General features: G+C 39.2%; 1 protein-coding gene across 1 annotated transcript; it reads left to right on the forward strand.

Annotated features, from left to right (window-relative positions):
• Positions 1-868: 868 nt before the first annotated feature.
• On the forward strand, positions 869-19,678 carry b4galt7 (xylosylprotein beta 1,4-galactosyltransferase, polypeptide 7 (galactosyltransferase I)). Its single transcript, XM_020931274.2, has 6 exons — positions 869-1,639; positions 11,581-11,931; positions 13,225-13,450; positions 15,141-15,224; positions 15,634-15,738; positions 16,424-19,678. Exons 1-6 carry the CDS (start codon positions 1,587-1,589, stop codon positions 16,577-16,579), a joined length of 975 nt encoding a protein of 324 aa, XP_020786933.2. The 5' UTR covers positions 869-1,586; the 3' UTR covers positions 16,580-19,678.
• Positions 19,679-20,583: the final 905 nt, after the last annotated feature.

The following is a 20,583-nucleotide window of genomic DNA, read 5'->3' on the forward strand; positions in this document are numbered from 1 at the left end:
TGACCTGTAACTTGGTCTGGTTTGGTCTCCATGACGACAGAAAGGTTTAAAGCCATACTGTGAAACATTCCGGACAAAGCAGTAACATCTAAAAATAATAATTTGAAGGCCCAGGCATAAAATAATGCACAAAATCTGGTATTTTTCAAAGGACAGACACAACAATGAGACAAACTATATCAGATTTGAAGGAGCGGATTACAGACCCCAAAATGTAGTTTGTAACATAATCCATTAAATTACTTAAAGTGAGTAATGTAATCTGAATACTTTGGATTACTTGATTTGCTGTAGAGAAGCAAAGATGAGGATATCGTAACATAAGATGTTTTGTCTGATAAAAGAAAATAAAAGGCCCAGTCTTTACTTAACCGTATTAAAAATATTATTGATAGAAGACGAGGAGACACGTCCACGCAGCATGGTTTAGTCCTGTTAAATCCTGTTTTAGTCCTGATTTAGTCCTGGTTTAGTCCTGGTTTTAGACCTGGTTTAGATCTAGTTTAGATCTAGTTTAGACCTGGTTTAGTCCTGTTAAATCCTGTTTTAGTCCTGGTTTAGTCTTGGTTTAGTCCTGGTTTAGACCTGGTTTAGATTTAGTTTAGACCTGGTTTTAGTCCTGGTTTAGACCTGGTTTAGATCTAGTTTAGACCTGGTTTTAGTCCTGGTTTAGACCTGGTTTAGATCTAGTTTAGACCTGGTTTTAGTCCTGGTTTAGACCTGGTTTAGATCTAGTTTAGACCTGGTTTAGTCCTAGACCTGGTTTAGTCCTGGTTTAGACCTGGTTTAGATCTAGTTTAGACCTGGTTTTAGTCCTGGTTTAGACCTGGTTTAGTCCTGGTTTTAGACCTGGTTTAGATCTAGTTTAGCCCAAAATGTGAAAACAGGAAAATACCTCTGTGTAATCCATTTATTTCAACAAAGTAACTGTAATCCAATTACCACTCACAGAAACAGTAACTGTAACTGAATACAGTTACTCATAATTTGTACTCTGATTACGTAACTCCGGTACATGTAATCTGTTACTCCCCAACACTGATAATAAATAAACTAAAATATAAAACAGAAACGCGGAACGTTCAGTGTCAACAAACACTTTCCCAGTCGGGTCTATTTCCCCGTCGGACTTCGTTACAATCGGCTTGTGTTCAGATTTTTTTCTACTACAAAATGCGTTTATTTCTCGTTTATTTATTTTATTACCGCGCTAATTTGACATCGACATAACAGCGGCGGTAGCGGAGGTTTATCGGAGCAAGATGTCACCGTAAAACGTCAAATTAGATCACGTCAATAGTGTTTTTTTTAGGCGGACACGCGCGTCTGTCTCGCCGCTTTATGCTACGTGTCCAGCGGCCAAGAGGAGCTCGACCTGCGCACCTCCCCATGGATCCTGACGCCGATTTTAAGCTTTTATTGTCCATTTAAAACGCTAAAATGCATCGCAGACGTTTTGTTGTTGTTAAGGGTGGATTGCGTTACGTTTGTGCAAAAAAAATACAGTGAATTATGTCACATTTAAATGCCCGTGAAACGTGAAAGAGCCGCGTCCAGACTCGTCCACCACATCTCCCTTCACCAAGATGATGTACTCGTCCAGAAGAAAGCCCGTGCTCTATTTCAAAGAGGAGAAAAGGTGAGTTTGCCTTTTTATTGGAGTTTTGAAAGGGTCACCGGTTCGTTTTGCCTGTGTGAAACCAAAACTTTTACTCAAATTCAATAAAAATAACAGTAACAAAGCAACCTGTAGATCTCCAACTCCTTCCAAATAACTCAACGAGGGATTTCTGAATTATACATATTGATGATGATGATAAATAACTCAAACTTGATTAATTACATGACTATTAGGCAAAGCAAGGGGTCATTCCACACCAAATCTCCTAATGTCCACGCTCTACATTTAACTTCCACTTATTGCCAGACACTAAACCAGGTCTAAACCAGGTCTAAACCCGGGTCTAAAACCAGGTCTCAAACCAGGTCTAAACCAGGCCTATAACCAGGACTAAACCAAGACCAAACCAGGACTAAACCAGGACTAAACCAGGATTAAAACCAGGTCCAAACCAGGTCTAAACCAGGTTTAAACCAGGACTAAAACCAGGTCTAAACCAGGACTGAAACCAGGTCTAAACCAGGACTAAACCAGGACTAAAACCAGGTCTAAACCAGGACTAAAACCAGGTCTAAATAAGGTCTAAACCCTGGCCCAAACCAGGTCTCAAACCAGGTCCAAACCAGGTCCAAACCAGGTCCAAACCAGGTCCAAACCAGGTCTAAAACCAGGACTAAAAACAGGTCTAAACCAGGTCTAAACCAGGTCTAAACCAGGTCTAAAACAGGTCTAAAACAGGTCTAAAACAGGATTTAACAGGACTAAATCATGCTGCGTGGACGTGTCTCCTCTTCTATCAATAATATTTTTAATTTGATTAAGTAAAGTCTGGGCTTTTTATTTTCTTTTAGCAGATAAAACATCTTATGTTACGATTTCCTCGTCTTTTCTTCTCTACAGCAAATCAAGTAATCTAAAGTATTCAGATTACGTTACTCACTTTAAGTAATTTAATGAATTACGTTACAAACTACATTTTGGGGTTTGTAATCTGTAATCTGTAGGGGAATACATTTTAAAAGTAAACTTCCCAACACTGCTAGGAGGTTCAGACACTTCCCAATAGAAAAAGTCCCAAATTTTAGCTCCCAACTCCTTATAGTTTTGTCATTAGAAAATATTTTGCCAACTCCGCCCTGACCTGTTTTGAGCAGAGTTTTCGAAGGAGCCACTTTCAGATTGTTGTATCTAAAAAACTATTTAAGGTCGGTTCTTCAAATTTTCAAGGGTTAAAATTTGGCAAACGTACTTGTAGAATATTTACTTTTAGACATGTGGTTTTACATCACATTTTGCGAAAATAAGGCAGAACGCCATCGCAAATGTTGGATATGTTAAAAACAGACATCTAGTCTTTCTAAAACAGTCCATTTTATGTTGGTGAGTGTTGTTATTTTTTTGGTATAACATTTATTTTGGGTCATTCCACGCCATTTCATCAAATTTCCAGAAAATCTCACGCGTCATGTTTTTAAAAAATTCAAAAAATTACCTTCTGGTTCCTTACTATCATGTACCAACCCTGTGAAATTTTAGTTATTTTCGTTTCGATATCTCCGTAAGTGTCACACATACAGGGCTGAAATTTTGTAGGCAGGGGCATTCGAAGATTTAACACACTTTACAGAACAAGAAATGCATTAAAATCACAATCAAAACGAATCAAAACATAAATAATCATCATAAAATTAAAAAGAGAAAGAGACATTCAATTGGAGAGAAAAGAGAAGACTGTGGAGTGAAAAAATAAAACTTATTAGCAGAGATGGAGACTTGCAATTCATTCACTATTTTGAGAACTTGAGACTTGACTTGATAAAATAGACAAAGACTTGGGACTCGACTCGGACTTGAGGCCTGTAACTTGAGAAGACTTGATACTTCTCTGAAAAAATATCTGTTTTTAGAAAATATTTTTCTCTTTACAGTTGATAAATGCTGTGTTTAATTTTACTGGAACAAGCTGGAACATGTCCCTCCCACTTCTCTGTTTGTTGTTTTGGTTGAAACTGAAGTACTGTGATGTGGTATCCTCGAAAGTACTACAGTAATATACAGAACAACAAAGTAAAACAGAGGGAACTACAGAGAACAGAGTCAAACTATTTGGCCCATTTGGTGCATATTTGACCCATGAGATCATGTCAAATATGTATTAGACCTGCCCACCGGCTGCAGATAAACTGTAGAGACATTTTGTTGGAGAAAGGCTGGGGATTGTAGAATATGTACTGGACACTTCATCCAAACAATACTCTGGTCAAAGAGTAAATTAGGACACCAGAACGTGTTTGGGAGCTTTAATGTCCTGTCTTCAGTCTTGTGAGCTGTCTGTTAATCTATCCTTTCATCTGAACTATCCTTTTGTCTGATTATCTATAAACACATTTAAATCATGCCAAAGATGTTCATTTTGTCTTCTTATATACTTTAGGGCCCAGTCAAGCAGAAGTAAACAGCAAGGCCAAAAATTCAAGTTAATGCATCTGATATAAAAATGTATTGAACAGATACATATGTACTCTAGTTTATGAAACTGTTTACCTTTTTTCTGTACCATTTTTGGTTCTAAAGTTCCATATGTTTTAAACAGACCATGTGTGAAACATGGAACAAAAATTATTTCCCAAATTTCAAAGACCTGAAAATCATGTAAATAATGGATGTATTTCATCATATCTTGTGTTATTCCATCTTTGAACTGTTGATGAAGGTACTTGATTTAAAAAAATAAATAAATAAATTTTTTAAATGATAAAAATTTGCTTGGAAGGACTGACATATTTTATAGAAATAGTTTCCTTTCATTTTGAAGTAATATTAAAGTTTTCAGAAGAAAAAAGCGACAAATTATGCAAAATCATGCACCTTCTACTTGTTTGCACAATTTTCCCTCCGTTACTTTTCCCTCCGTTACCATGACCTTTCTTAATAAAAAATCTCATGACTCAAAAAGTAAGAGGTTTTTCAACCTAATCTTGTACCATATGGTAGAAAACTATATGAAGCAAATATTCAAACCAGTTTGTTAAGGATATGTAAGTGAGAACCAAGAGTTATCACTGTTTGGATTTATTGCCCAATTAATCGATTAATCATGCCCATCCCTAGTCGATTAATCGATAATTGATCATTAAGAATTTCATCGATTACGTTAACCCGAATGTAGGTTGCTGTGTGTCGTGACCAAACAGGTCCGTACATGTGTCTCTGCATCAGAAGGAGCGAGACACAAACAGTGGGTCAGTCTGCAGTGTACCGAAGCACAAATGTGTATTTAACGATGATTTGTACAAGAAATTCCAGGCTTTCCGTTGCGTTCGGGACAAGTGTGAGTCCATGTGCACAGTGTATAAAGCAGCACATATGTTTCTGTGTCCAGTGGGAAAAAGTTTTACCAGGTGAGAGTCGCTCAATGTCGATGACGAGTCCCCACCTCCCTCCCCCCGTACGCTGTCCTGGTTTTGACAAACGCAAATCTGGTCACACTAACCTGTATTCACCTGAGTCATGTCTTTTAATCCGACAGAAATTTAACCACATCAGCGACACAAGAGCTGTAGTTTTATCTTCGATTAGTTTATGCAAATTAGCGATGCGGTTTTAAGTTTCGTTTCTGTGAGAGTTGAGCAAAACTGAATTAAACACATTATAATGTCAAACGGGCTGATGTGGCTCTAGAGTCGTTACGGTTTATATGCCGTAAAGTTGAATTTATTTATTGCAGATTAGTAGTGCAGATAGTAATAATAATGATGATTATTTTAATATAAAACGTTAATGATTAATCAATAATCGATCTTTAATTCTTCCGACGATTGATTAAGAAAATTTCATCCCTATACTGAACTAACAGTTACTGGGGAATTTACAACACATTTATTTATTTAAAAATATATATATTATTTTATATTATACTTTTCTAAATTCAGTGTTTAAAGCAAAACTATTACACATTTATTTTAATAAGAAAACATTTAACATTACATATCTCAAAAGAAGAGAAAACATGCAGATGTTGTTGAAATTTTTCAATAAATATTTAATTTAGTCCCAGTTTTTAATTTCAGCCTCTGTGAATTTGAGTTTTGACACCCTGAAATAGAACACGATTCTTCCATTTCAGCGCAGACTACATGACAAAATATCTGTTATTAAACACTTTTAAATCAGATTTTTTTTTCTGTTCTGACTGTAATGATTCACTCCAAGATCTTATCAAGACAAAGTAAAAGTATGAGGAACAGTAGAAGTAGAAGTATGAGGAACAGAAGAAATAAAACTATGAAGAACAGTAGAAGTAAAAGTATGAGGAACAGTAGAAGTAAAAGTATGAGGAACAGTAGAAGTAAAAGTATGAGGAACAGAAATAAAACTATGAAGAACAGTAGAAGTAAAAGTATGAGAAACAGTAGGAGTAAAAGTATGAGAAACAGTAGAAGTAAAAGTATGAGAAACAGTAGAAGTAAAAGTATGAGAAACAGTAAAAGTATGAGAAACAGAAATAAAACTATGAAGAACAGTAGAAGTAAAAGTATGAGAAACAGTAGGAGTAAAAGTATGAGAAACAGTAGAAGTAAAAGTATGAGAAACAGTAGAAGTAAAGTAAAAATGAGAAACAGTAAAAGTATGAGAAACAGAAATAAAACTATGAAGAACAGAAGAAGTAAAAGTATGAGGAAAAGCAGAAGTAAAAGTTTGCTGCTTGAAAAAAAAAACTTCCTTTAACGTTTCCGTTACTGACGACCAGCCTCTATTTATATCAAACAGGAACAAAAATCTGTCAAGAGCTAATACAAAGAGAGTTACAATTACAGCTAAAATATGAAATACATCTAATTATATTTATAAATTTTGCTCGTGTAAATGTGTGAAACTTAATCTCATTGTTGATCTTTGAAGGAGTGAACTGTCAAAAATGGACAAGAAGTGAGTAAAATAAACAAAAGTGCAAGTGCATGAACGTGTGTGGCTCCAAAACAAAGCTTAAAGTTGTATTGTGTAGCTTTTCTGGTGAATATCCTTTGCCTGAAATGTTCCACAGTTTGGCATTAAAGTGATCTGTGTTGCATTTATTGGATTACAGGTGTTTTTATTGCTCAAAAATGCGTTGCTTAACATTGAGCGACGAGAATTTCAAAATCAAAAACTGGGACATCCTCGGTTTGTGGTGATTGGTAATAATAAAATTATTATTAAACGAGTGCGTAATTAAGCTCAGTATAGTCACATTTTCTTCGTGTTTTGGTTGTTTTTAAGCAGCTTTTTTAAAATTTTACCTGAACAAATCTCAATGTTCATCTCTTTTTACAGTTGGCAGGTATAAAATTGTTCAAAAATAGAGACATCTTGGACATTTCTTGTATAAAACTGGGACAAATCAGTAGTTTTTGGATAAATCTGTTGGGACAGAGGGACACAAGACTCAAAACTGGGACTGTCCCGGGTAAATAGAGACGTCTTGGCTCTCAGGTTAAAATACATTCTTGCTTTGGGTGGACTCACCTCTTCACAAATCTACAAGTTTGGTTTTGTTTTTGGTTTTATGCTGCGTTAAAGAACTGTGTGGAAGATTCTGATTGGAAATTCCAGTGTCCCCAGATATGAGGTGGTACTGCTTCTATTACTACTACTACTGCTACTGCTACTGCTACTGCTACTACTACTAAACTACTACTACTATTACTACTACTACTATTACTACTACTGCTACTGCTATTACTACTGCTGCTACTACTAAAATACTACTACTACTACTGCTGCTACTGCTACTACTGCTACTACTACTACTACTACTACTACTACTACTACTACTGCTACTACTAATACTAATACTACTACTAACTAATACTAATATGAATGTAAATACTGATACTACTACTACTACTACTATTACTACTACTACTGCTACTACTACTACTGCTACTACTACTACTACTACTGCTACTACTACTGCTACTACTACTACTACTACTACTACTACTACTACTACTACTGCTACTACTACTACTACTACTACTACTACTACTACTACTACTACTACTACTACTACTACTGCTACTACTACTACTACTACTACTACTGTACTACTACTACTACTACTGCTACTACTACTACTACTACTACTACTACTACTACTGTACTACTACTACTACTGCTACTACTACTACTACTACTACTACTACTACTACTGACTACTACTACTACTACTACTACTACTACTACTACTACTACTACTACTACTACTACTACTACTACTGCTACTACTACTACTACTACTACTACTACTAACTACTACTACTACTGCTACTACTACTACTGCTACTACTACTACTAACTAGTACTACTACTACTAGTACTACTGCTACTACTGCTACTACTACTCCTAACTACTACTACTACTACTACTACTACTACTACTACTACTACTACTACTACTACTACTACTACTACTATTGCTGCTGCTACTACTACTAATACGACTACTAACTAATACTACTACTACTATTACTGTTGCTACCACTAATACTGATACTACTGATACTTCTACTTCTACTCATACTAATACTAATACTAATACTAATACTAATAATACTAATACTGATACTATTAATATTGTGATATTTTTGTTCACCCCAGTGATTAATACAATATACACAATGAAAAAAAGTTTAGTTTTTTTTTTTATTTATTTAATTTATTTATATGTTTATAGATTAATTAACTTAGTTTCATAAAGTGTATAATTCAGAGGAACTTTCCAGCCGATTTCCCTCAACTACAAAAACTTTTAACATCATGAACGAGTTGTTTATGTTATTCTCCAATCAGAAAGCAGAATGAGCATCACGTGACTCTCTCATTTCAAGGCTAAAGTCCAGTCTGTGTTTAAACCTAAAAAAAAAGGACGCTCGGTATTCCCAGAGCTCTCCCGTCCGTAATGCCACACTGCGGAACATTCCAGGCGAACAGATGTCATGGAGACGAGCAGGTGACGATCTCTCCCAACAGAAAACCACACCACGCACCTGAAGAGATTTGAGATTAAAACACTGATCGATGTTTTCAGCTTTTAACTTTGACTTAAACTATAAATATTTGTCGTGTAACAGAAATAATTGAGTTTACGTCTTGTTTTTCTCGAGAATTAAACTGTGTGAATGAGTAATATTTGTTTTTTTTAGCTGGTTTTGACTCAGTTTTATGCTTCACAACTAAACTGTAATTCATTTTAGACTAAAAACGCTATAATCTTTTTTGCATTTGAGCTTTTAACTTTGGCTTAAACTAATTTTTTTGTGGTGAAAATACATTTTGTTTTAACAGAAATAACCGAGTTTGAGCCGGTGTGTTTTGTTGTCTCGTTTAGCTTCACTGATTTGCAGCAAAATCTCTCTGTGACCTTGACAGAATCTTCACAAACTCTGGTTCATATCGGTTCATTTATCAGTTAAGGGCCAAAGGAGGCGCCCAAACCGGGTCAAAACCAAGGACTAAAACCAGCTCAAGTCTAGAATTAAACTAGAAGACAAAAAGCAGGACTAAAGCAGGACTAAAGCAAAACTAAACCAGGACTAAACCAGGAATAAAGCAGAATGAAACCAGGACTAAAACAAGACTAAAGCAAAACTAAAGCAGGACTAAAGCAGAATGAAACCAGGACTATAACAAGACTAAAGCAAAACTAAAGCAGGACTAAAGCAGGACTAAAGCAAAACTAAAGCAAAACTAAAGCAGGACTAAACCAGGACTAAACCAGGACTAAACCAGGACTAAACCAGAATGAAGCCAGGACTAAAGCAGGACTAAAGCAGGACTAAAGCAGGACTAAAGCAGGACTAAAGCTGGACTAAAGCTGGACTAAAGCAAAACTAAAGCAGAACGAAACCAGGACTAAAACAAGACTAAAGCTGGACTAAAGCTGGACTAAAGCTGGACTAAAGCTGGACTAAAGCTGGACTAAAGCTGGGCTAAAGCAAAACTAAAGCAAAACTAAAGCTGGACTAAACCAGGACGAAAGCAGAACGAAACCAGGACTAAAACAAGACTAAAGCAAAACTAAAGCAAAACTAAAGCAGGACTAAAGCAGAATGAAGCCAGGACTAAAGCTGGACTAAACCAGGACTAAAGCAGGACTAAAGCAAAACTAAAGCAAAACTAAAGCAGGACTAAAGCTGGACTAAAGCAGGACTAAAACAAGACTAAAGCAAAACTAAAGCAAAACTAAAGCAGGACTAAAGCAAAATGAAGCCAGGACTAAAGCTGGACTAAAGCAGGACTAAAGCAGGACTAAAGCAGACTAAAGCAAAACTAAAGCAGGACTAAAGAAAGTAGGACTAAAGCTGGACTAAACCAGGACTAAAGCAAAACTAAAGCAAAACTAAAGCAAAACTAAAGCAGGACTAAAACGGGTCTAAAACAGGACTAAAGCAGGGCTAAAGTTGGACTAAAACATTACTGGCCCGGGGCTGGACCAGGACTAAAACAAGGGAGTGGAGTAGGGATAGACCAGATAGACCACTACAGGTGAGGACCGGGACTGGATCAGGACTAAAATAGGACTGTACCAGGACTAAAGGAAGCCCCAAGCCGGGTCAAAACCAAAGACTAAAACCAGTTCAAGTCTAGAATTAAACTAGAAGAAGAAGATGAAGAAGACAAAACGTAGGGCTAAAGCGGGACTCAAGCAGAACTTAAACAGGACTTAAACAGGACTTAAACAGGACTTAAACAGGACTTAAACAGGACTTAAACAGGACTTAAACAGGGCGTCTCCAAGTTAAGGCCATGGAGCATTTTTTTGCACTTCAAAAGGAGTTCAATCAGTCCAGACCAGGACTAAATCAAGCACTAAACTTGATTGAAATGCATAAGAACTAAACCAGGACTAGACTTGGACTAGGCCAAGACTATACCTGGTTTTGTTACCAGTTACAGACAGTTTTATGTGGAGGCAGAAATGAATGAACCAAGACTAAACCAGATCCTGCCTCTCTCTCTCCTCTCTTCCCCCTTTCTCTCCTCTCCCCATGTCCCACTCTCTCCTCCTCTGCTCTCTTCTCTCTCTCCTCCTTCTCTCCTCCCCTCACCTCTCCTGTTTCTCTCTTCTCCTCCTCCCTCTCTCTCCTCTCCCCTTTCTCCTCTCTCCCTCTCTGCTCCACCTTTCCTCTTTCTCTCCCCCTCTCTCTTCTCTCTTCTTCTACTTTCTCCTCCCTAACTCTCTCTGTATCTCCTCCTATCTCTTTTTTCCTCTCCTCCCTCTCTCCCCCTTCCTCTCTCCTCCTCTCCTCCTCTCTCTCCTTCTTCTCTCCTCTCCTTCTCTCCACCTCTTTCCTCTCTCTCCTCTCTCTCTCTCTCTCTCCTCTCTCTCCTCTCTCCTCTCTTCTCTCCTCTTCTCTCCCCTCCTTCCCTCTCTCCCTTTCTCCTTTTCTCCTCTCTCTCTCCTCCTCTCATCCCTATCTCTCTCTCCTCTCTCTCCTCTCCTCTCTCTCTCTCTCTCTCTCTCTCCTTCTTCTCCTTCCTCCTTCTCCCTTTTCTCTCTCTCCTCTCTCTCCTCTTTCTCCTCTCTCTCCTCTTTCTCCTCTTTCTCTCCTTCTCTCCTCTTCTTTCTTCTCTTCCCTCTCTCTCCTCTTCTCCTCTCTCTTCTCTCTCCCTCTCTCTCCTCTCTTCTCTCTCCTCTCTCCTCCTCCTCTCTCTTCTCCTCCCTCTCCTCTCTCTCCTCTCTCTCCTCTTTCTCTCCTCTCTCCTCTCTCTCTCTCTCCTCTCTCTCTCTCTCCTCTCTCTCTCTCTCTCTCTCTCCTCTTTCTCCTCTCTTTCTCTCCTCTCTCCTCTCCTTTCTTCTCTTCCCTCTCTCCTCTCTCTCTCTCTTTCTCTCCTCTCTCCTCTTCTTTCTTCTCTTCCCTCTCTCCTCTCTTTCTCTCCTCTCCTCCTCTCCTTTCTTCTCCTCCCTCTCTCCTCAGGTTTCCGTGGAGTTCCTGGCGTTGTTCCCGCTGTAGTGTTTTCCAGCTCTTCGGTCTGTGTGTTTTCCTCGTGCTGGTGTCTCTCCTGTGGCTCCAGCTCACCTGTTCTGGAGACATGTCCTCGTCCCAGCGCTCGTCGGCCCCGTGCCCGCCCCCGGCCCCGTGTCCGCACCGGGTCCCGGGACCGGAGCCGGACCCGAGCGGCTGGGGCCCGCACAAACTGGCCCTGATCGTTCCGTTCAGGGAGCGGTTCGAGGAGCTGCTCGTCTTTGTGCCGTTCATGCACAGTTTCCTCAACAAGAAGAAAATCAGACACAAGATCCTCATCGTCAACCAGCTCGACCACTACAGGTCAGGACCAGGACTAAAACAAGACTAAAACAGAACTGAACCAGCTCGACCACTACAGGTCAGGACCAGGACCAGGACAAGACTAAAACAGGACTGAACCAGCTCGACCACTACAGGTCAGGACTGGGACTGGACCAGGACTAAAACAGGACTAAAACAAGACTGAACCAGCTCGACCACTACAGGTCAGGACTGGGACTGGACCAGGACTAAAACAGGACTAAAACAAGACTGAACCAGCTCGACCACTACAGGTCAGGACCAGGACCAGGACTAAACAGGACTAAAACAGGACTGAACCAGCTCGACCACTACAGGTCAGGACCAGGACCAGGACCAGGACTAAAACAGGACTGAACCAGCTCGACCACTACAGGTCAGGACTGGGACTGGACCAGGACTAAAACAGGACTAAAACAGGACTAAAACAGGACTAAAACAGGACTAAAACAGGACTAAAACAACTTGACCACTGCAGGTCAGGACCAGGACCAGGGCTGGACCAGGACTGGACCAGGACTAAAACAGGACTGAACCAGCTCGACCAGGACCAGGACCAGGACTAAAACAGGACTAAAACAGGACTAAAACAGGACTAAAACAGGACTGAACTACGACTAAAACAGGACTGGACCAGCTCGACCACTACAGGTCAGGACTGGGACTGGACCAGGACCAAAACAGGACTAAAACAAGACTAAAACAACTCGACCACTGCAGGTCAGGACCAGGACCAGGACTGAACCAGGACTGATTCAGGACTGAACCAGCTCGAGCACTACACGTCAGGACCAGGACCAGAACTGGACCGGGACCTGGACAAAAACAGGACTAGAACAGGACTAGAACAGGACTAGAACAGGACTAGAACAGGACTAGAACAGGACTAGAACAGGACTAGAACAGCTCAACCACTACAGGTCAGGACCCGGACCGGGACTAAAACAGGACTAAACCAGGACTAAAACAGATCCACCACTACAGGTGAGGACCCGGACTGGGACTGGACCAGGACTAAAATAGGACTTAAGCAGGGATAGACTTAATAAATCACTACAGGAGAGGACTGGAACTAGACTAAAGCAGGACTAAAGCAGGACTGGACCAGGACTGGGACTGGACAAGGGACTGAATCGGGACAAAACCAGGAATAGACCAGATAGACTATTGCAGGCAAAGACTAGTACTGGACCAGGACTAAATCAGGGACAACTGAATCAGGAACTGAACCAGGACTGAACCAGGACCAGACCTAAAGTATTCTGTCCTAAAGTGGCGTCTTGTTGCCCGCAGGTTTAACCGCGCCTCCCTGATAAACGTGGGTTACCTGGAGAGCGGTAACGACACCGACTACTTGGCCATGCACGACGTGGACCTGCTGCCCCTTAACGACGCCCTCGACTACGGTTTCCCCAGTGACGGACCCTTCCACGTCGCGTCTCCGGAGCTGCACCCTCTGTACCACTACAAGACCTACGTGGGAGGAATCCTACTGCTCACCAAGAAGCACTACAAGATGGTGAGTACTACAAAGACTACTACTACTACTACTACTACTACTACTACTATACTGTGGTACTGTGTTACTGTGATTCTGTGATACTACTATCTTTTAAAGTAAATATTGGTGTTGATGTTTTGTCTGGAAAAGGGAAAAGGGGGCAGAAAACATAAGATGACTTTTCTTTCTGCTCCTTTTCTTTCATTTCTCGTAAGTTTGATGTTGTGACACTGTTAATGTCTTTTTATACTTTATGAATGAAATAAACAAACAAATAAATGGACATTGCTCACCTGCCGTGTTCCAAAAAAACAGAGAGCGTTCTGTTGAACATATCCATTAATTCTGTCACTTTCTATTGAAAAACATTGCCCCTCTCTCTGTAATTGCTGCTGTCAAGCTTGTTGTTTTGGTCTTAAAATGTTCATATTAACCCACTCTACATGATGCTGGTGGTTTTATTTTTGTCTGTAAATCATGATTAAAACATTGGGCCTCATTCATGAAGCATTCTTACAAACAAATTTGTACCTTTTGGCTTTTTTTGGCATTCACAAAATGTTTTTTAACTGAAAATGTTCACAAAACCAGTCAGTCAGGAGCATTCGTAAGAACAAAAATTCTTCAGTTTTAGAATATTATTACTCTGATAATGCAACAAAATATTCTAATGGCCATACCAGTTTGTCAAAGCCTAATCCCGTCAGATCTCAGAAGCTCAGCAGGGCCGGGCCTGGGTAGTACTTGGATGGGAGACACTGGAAATTCCAGGTGCCACAGGAGGGCACCAGTGGCAAAACTGTTGTTGTGTCCTTAGGCAAGACACTTCACCCACATTGCCTAGTATGAAAGTGGTGTGTGTGTGAGTGATGGTGGTGGTCGGAGGGGCCGATGGTGCAGATTGGCAGCCTTACGTCCGTCAATCTGCCCCAGGGCAGCTGTGGCTACAATAGTAGCTTACCACCACTGAGTGTGGAGTGACTGAATAATGATCTGTAAAGCGCTTTGGGTATCTTGAAAGGCGCTGTATAAATGCAATGATTAACAAAAAATGAATGAATTAATTAATTCCCCCATGATTGTAAGTTATATATTTTCTTCAATTATTTCCTATAAACATATTACTGTGTGATCCAATCACATTTATGAGGTGTTTTCTAGAGCTTGTGTCTCTTAGGTCTAACAGATTTTCTCCAGGCTGCAGTGTTTCTCAGTCTGTCCCAGCCCCAGTGCCTCCATATGGATCTCTGTCACAGCCCTGGGTCTGGTCACCGCACTTGACTCTAAACCAACATCACCCCCTTCACCCCCCGACCCCCCATGACCAGAGCGCACTCTTATGCACCTCCACCCCAGCCCCCCTCCCTCACTATTTACTATTTATGTATTTGTCTGCGGTCTCAGAAAGTGTGATAAAAGCATTAAAAGCGCCTGTTTATTTCAATAAGTTTATGACTTAAATATCCCTCCCTGTGTGTGCTCATGTGAGTTTGGACATTTGAAATCACAGATGAAGCTGTAGTAGTAGTAGTTTGTAGACGCTGCACCTGACTTCCTAAGACTTCACGAGTCATAATACCAAACCCATATTGGCCATATTTGAAAGTTCAGAGGGCGTTTCCTGACAAATACAAATACATTTTTATGTAAATGAAATGTAATGAGTGTGGTGGTGTTGGTAGCTGAACTTGTGTTTTGTCCGTTTCAGTGTAACGGCATGTCCAACCGCTTCTGGGGCTGGGGGAGAGAGGACGACGAGTTCTACAGACGTCTGAAGAAAGCCGACCTGCAGGTGACAAAAATATTAAAGTTTAAAGAGCCCAATGTTACTCTGTTTTCTGAGCTGTGTTACAATGTTACCACCTCATCAAAAACAGACCTGGAGTTGTGTTTTGTTTATTTTACACATGTTTAACACACAAACCCTGCATATTTAGGCTGAGTTCTTCTAATACAGGAAGTGCTTCACTGTGTTTTTAAACTCCATACACCTTCACTAGAAATCATTTAGCCCTGGAATTGTCAATCTCTACTGAACTAAAGGTAAAACGTGAATGAAACAAAACACAACTCCAGGTCTGTTTTTGATAAGATAACAACATTATAATATGACTTAAAGTTCACAAGAGTAAGTTTTATGTAATATAGGACCTTTCGTTTTACATCTTTCTTTAGTTTTGTTTTTGTTGTTGTTTGTTCAGCTGTACCGGCCGACCGGGATCACCACGGGCTACAAAACTTTTCAGCACATCCACGACCCGGCCTGGAGGAAGAGGGACCAGAAGAGAGTCGCAACACAGAAACAGGTACCAGATTAACTTTTATTTTATCTTATCTTAATTTATCTTATCTTATTTAATTTTATTTGTATGTAATTTTATTTAATATTATTTTAGTTATTTTTATATATTTTTTAAATTTTATGGTTTATTTATTTATAGTTTTTTTTTTTTTTTTTTGTATTTATTTATTTATTTTTAAAGGACATGACTCAGTGGAATATGTGTGAAAATCAGTTCAAGACCAGTAAGCACAACCATAATTAATACTTAAGTCGATTTTTGAGAAAATTAAGAGATTTTAAGTGCACCTTATAGTCCGAAAAATACGGTACAATACATGTGGATGCATTGTTTTCAGTCAATACAGCGTTTTCAAAACAATAAAAACAAAAGTCCTTCTCATATAAAACTTCAGTCACAAGTCAGTTTTTCAGTTAGTCTCACCTTTTTGTTGAAAATCAAACTCCTAAACAGGACGATGAACGCTCAGACTGATCACAGGCGCCTGAAAATGTGCTGTTTAAATCCATTTTGTATTTTTCTGGAGTAAAAACTAAAAACAAAGCGGGTATGTATGCATTGTGTCATCATTGTAACGGCTGAATATTCTGCCATAGATGCACATGCACAGAACCCCCAAGCGCGGTGTAGCCACAAAGTATCAACCAGTTTTCGTTAATACATAAAACGTCCGACTTTTTGTGTCCAGGAGCAGTTTAAAGTGGACCCGGACGGCGGCCTCTCCAACCTCATGTACTCTGTGGAGTCCCAACAGGAAATGACCATAAATGGAGCTCCGTGTACGATCATCAACACCAAACTAGAGTGCGACCAGGAGAAAACGCCCTGGTGCCTTCTGGGATAGACTCACATTACCTCGGCATTCTGCGTAAACTCCACAGACCTCCTCAGCCTGGAAGCATGGGACAGAACTGCAGAGAAGAATGAGAAAGTAGAATGGACTTTCCAATGTTTACCTGTAGTACGGCGGCCATCTTGTGACTGTAGGGCATAATTATGGATCTATAGGCGAGTTTCAGCTGACGTCATTGTTATTAAAAGCCCGCGTTGCATGCTGGGAAATATTTTGGTCGGAGGCAAGAAACACGATAGCGGTCAAACACAGTGCGTAACCTCGTGTATTTATCCCCAATAATGGTAAATTCCTGCCGCATTATCGGATGCACAAATAGAAGCACGGAAGAAGGAAAATGTCTTTTTCGTATTCCGAGTGAAAAGAACCGCTAACGGTGAATTAAATGGCTTTCAAACATTCGCAGAGCAAACGTAGAAGATCCTAGCAAACCGTGGACTCCAACAAGTTCAACGACACATCGAGACTCTTGGAGGTTTTGATCTTTTCTGCTGTGAATGGCCCAGGAGTTTCCACCAAGTCATTGTGGATATCGCCGAAGTGAATATTTGTCCAGGTAGTTGGCGATTCTGACCAGAAATTTGGTTTGGTCCACCTTTTGTCGGGGTTGAAAAGGATGATTTGGCGTCCATCGATGCTTATGACTAATTTCTGGTCAAATGGTCTTGGGTCCTCTGCCGTTAGAGTGGATAAATAACCGGGATCAATACCCTTTACGTGCTTTCTCGCTCTGTCCGTCATGTTGAATTAGTGTTTCTTGCCGCCGACCAAAATAATTCTCAGCATGCAACGCACGCTTTTGTCAACAATGAAACTCGCCTATACTTCCCAAAAAACATGTAACAGGAGAAACTAGAGTAAATGGCGTCCATCTTGTGACTGTAGGGCGTACTTATAGATCTATAATTCCATGGTTTTACCGTATACACAGGCAAGAAGAGAAACTAGAGTGGATTTTCCAATGGTCACCTACAGTACGACCGCCATCTTGTGACTGTAAGGCTTACTGCTGGATCTGTACTTCCCTAGTTTTACCCTAGACACAGGCAAGTCTAGAGTTTACTTTCCAATAACGGCCATGTTGTGACTGTAGGTTTGACTCATGGCCCTATACTTCCATCGTCGTCTACTCTATACACTTGTAAGAAGAGAAATTAGAGTTGTATGGCAGCCATCTTGTGACTGTAGGTTTTACCTCATAAACATGTCAACAAAATGTTAGCTACTGTGTCTTTTATAATCTCTAATTGCAACAGCAGTAAGATCTCTTATTCAGGGATACAACAACTATTTTAGGCAAGATTTACCAACGGTACCAAGACTTATATCATTTATGTTTTATATTTTTCATCTTTGTTTAATTGAGCAGCCTCTTGTTTACAAGTTTTACACTATCCTTAACTGACAAGCGCACATTTAAGAACTTTAACTATGGAAGATAATTTGTCCCATCACATTTTGAATTTTAAATACGACCGAATTTCTCACTTTGAATTTTTTAACTCTGAAAAAAGATGTTTGAATTGTTTTTATTCTGAATTTTAGTGGCTGAAATTTGAAGTTTACTTTCAATTCAAAATAAACAAAAAAAATCACCACAGATATTTTCAAGTCCTCCAGTTCACCAGTCGAAATTCAGAACGTAAAATTCACAGTGAAAAATTTCACAGCAAAAATCCAAGATGCCAAGGCAGAAGCAGTCGATCATGTGAGCGAGGAGGACGGAGGTTGTTTCCTATTGGCTGTTCTCATCTGTGGGCGGGTTTTACACTTAACAAATCAAAAAGATGAGGCTAATTTTGACCAATCAGATCGCGTCGCCGCAACATCTCCTGTTTCTTACTAAGTTAGATCGGTTCACTTCGGATTGATTGCTTCTGCCTTGGCATCTCGGATCTTTATTGTAAATTTTCATCACTGCAAATTTTACACTCTGATTTTTGATTGTTGAATTTGAAGGCTTGAAAATATTTGTGCTGAATATTTAAAAGGTGATTTATTTATTTATTTTTTTATATATATTGAATTTTATACACTGAATTATATTTATGCTGAATTTTTGTTTGCTGAAATTTTAAGTGTACATTTTCAAACATTTTTTTCAGAGTAAAAAAATCAAAGTGAGAAATTCAACAGCATTTAAAATTCAAAATCTGATGAAACAAATTATCTTCCATATTTAACTAGGTAAAAGTCATTCATTATCTCAAAACATTACGTCCTACCGTCACAAGATGGCGCTGTGTCCACGTCTGTGTCCCCTGCAGCGTCGTACTCCTCTCTGCCTCGACCCCGCTGCGTTCTGGGAAGCATCTAAGGACAGAGCGACTAAAGAAAAATGAGAATACAGAATCTCCACGAAAGACTACAACCACAACGGACTACAAATGCAATGCCTTGTGGGTAAAAATGTCTACAACAAGCGCGAACTCTATTGAGACGCCGTTTTTGGATTTCTGAAAGGATCTGAAATGCAACCAGGACAAAAACTGTGACTTTTGAACTTCAATAACTGTATTTCTATCTGGTTTTAAACTACTGGATATTATTGGAAAGATAATTTAAGTATATTAAAAGGTCTATATTACGCTTTTTTCTGATCTGTGTTATTTATAATGTTGTTTCCTCGTCACAAACAGACCTGGAGTTGTGTTTTTTTGGTTTAATTCACACATTTAACACACAAACTCTGCAGATTTATCGATTTTCAGCCCTGGAATCGCCAAAAGGAGCCATTAAAACCACCACTTCATGACATCAAAAGGTGGAACAGAGCATTTTGAGGTTTGGAGATGTGGACAGGCTAAAAATAAACGATTATTCCAAACAAAACACAACTCCGGGTTTGTTTTTGAGGAGGTAACAACATTATAACATGGATTAAATCTCTCAAAAGTCAATTTTGCGTAATATAGGACCTTTTAAGTGTTTTCGGTTGTTGCTTTTTTATGATTTTGAAAAGTTTCTGGAACGTTTGTGGTCTGGACGATGGACACGGAGCAAAAGTAGCATGGTTCAAAGACTGTCACACAAAATTATTATTGTTTTTATTTTATTTTTGTTACATTTTGTGTTAAGAAGCCAAAAATGCTGTGGATTGCAGTGTTTTTTTTTGGGCAGGGAGTTACTTCTCAAGAGTGCAATTTTACCATGGAGGTTTGAGTTGAGATTAGGGCTGCACGATATGAAAAATATTGCGATTTTTCAATGTACTGCAAAAGGTAATGGTTCCAGAAGTAGATTTTCCCGCAGACTTTTAAAAAAAAATGTAAATATTAAACTTTCAAGGGTCCATATTATTCCTCATCACAAACAGAACTGGAGTTTTTGTTTTTTTTAATTTTCTTGCTATATAATTTATTGCAGCAGCCATTATTGCGATTTTGATATTTTTTCGATATATCGTGCAGCTCTAGTTGAGATTAAAAGTTTACTCACATTAAAACAAGCTGAACTTTTTTACTTTTAGCACAAATATTACCGCAAATTCTGAGTAATTCTACAGGTTTGAAAATGACAAAAGAAACATAACTTACCAGGCTTTTAATGACTATGCGCTTGTTTCCGTGGAGATGTTATTGCTTTGCCTGAAATGTTCCTCAGTGTGACATTAAGCTCGTCTGTCTCCGTGGAGACAAGCAGGTCAGATCTGTGGAGAAGCGACCTCTTTCACAGTAACAATGTGTAAAAAAATGTCTAAAATCTCCATGGAAACGAGCAAGCGGCAAACCCTCTGACTAGAAGTCGTTTCTCGATCTCTTTTGATTCGCTGCCTTTTGTTTTCTATCGCAAAATGAAGCTGTCTTTTTAAGTGTCAGCTAAAAACGGTTATTTAAGAGTCAATTTGATGCGGCCAAAGATACAAACTCCAGCCAATAGGGGGCAGTAAGCAGCTTTTCTAATACAACTTTTTCACAACGGTCGGAAATGTCCCACTTTAGGTTTGCAGAATTTCCGGTTAATGGTTTTCTGTGGTAAAATGTGTGTAAATGTGT

This window comes from Boleophthalmus pectinirostris, unplaced genomic scaffold (genome assembly GCF_026225935.1).
Source record: "Boleophthalmus pectinirostris isolate CB_2022bp ecotype Guang Dong unplaced genomic scaffold, ASM2622593v1 HiC_scaffold_3, whole genome shotgun sequence".
Classification (NCBI taxonomy): Eukaryota; Metazoa; Chordata; class Actinopteri; order Gobiiformes; family Gobiidae; genus Boleophthalmus; species Boleophthalmus pectinirostris.

Excerpts from the sequence above, each read along its gene's own strand:
- b4galt7 (XM_020931274.2), top strand. The coding sequence starts at position 1,587 with ATGATGTACTCGTCCAGAAGAAAGCCCGTGCTCTATTTCAAAGAGGAG. Across the intron at positions 13,451-15,140 it reads CCAAGAAGCACTACAAGATG|TGTAACGGCATGTCCAACCG; the intron begins GTGAGTACTACA and ends TGTCCGTTTCAG. Across the intron at positions 15,225-15,633 it reads TGAAGAAAGCCGACCTGCAG|CTGTACCGGCCGACCGGGAT; the intron begins GTGACAAAAATA and ends TTGTTTGTTCAG.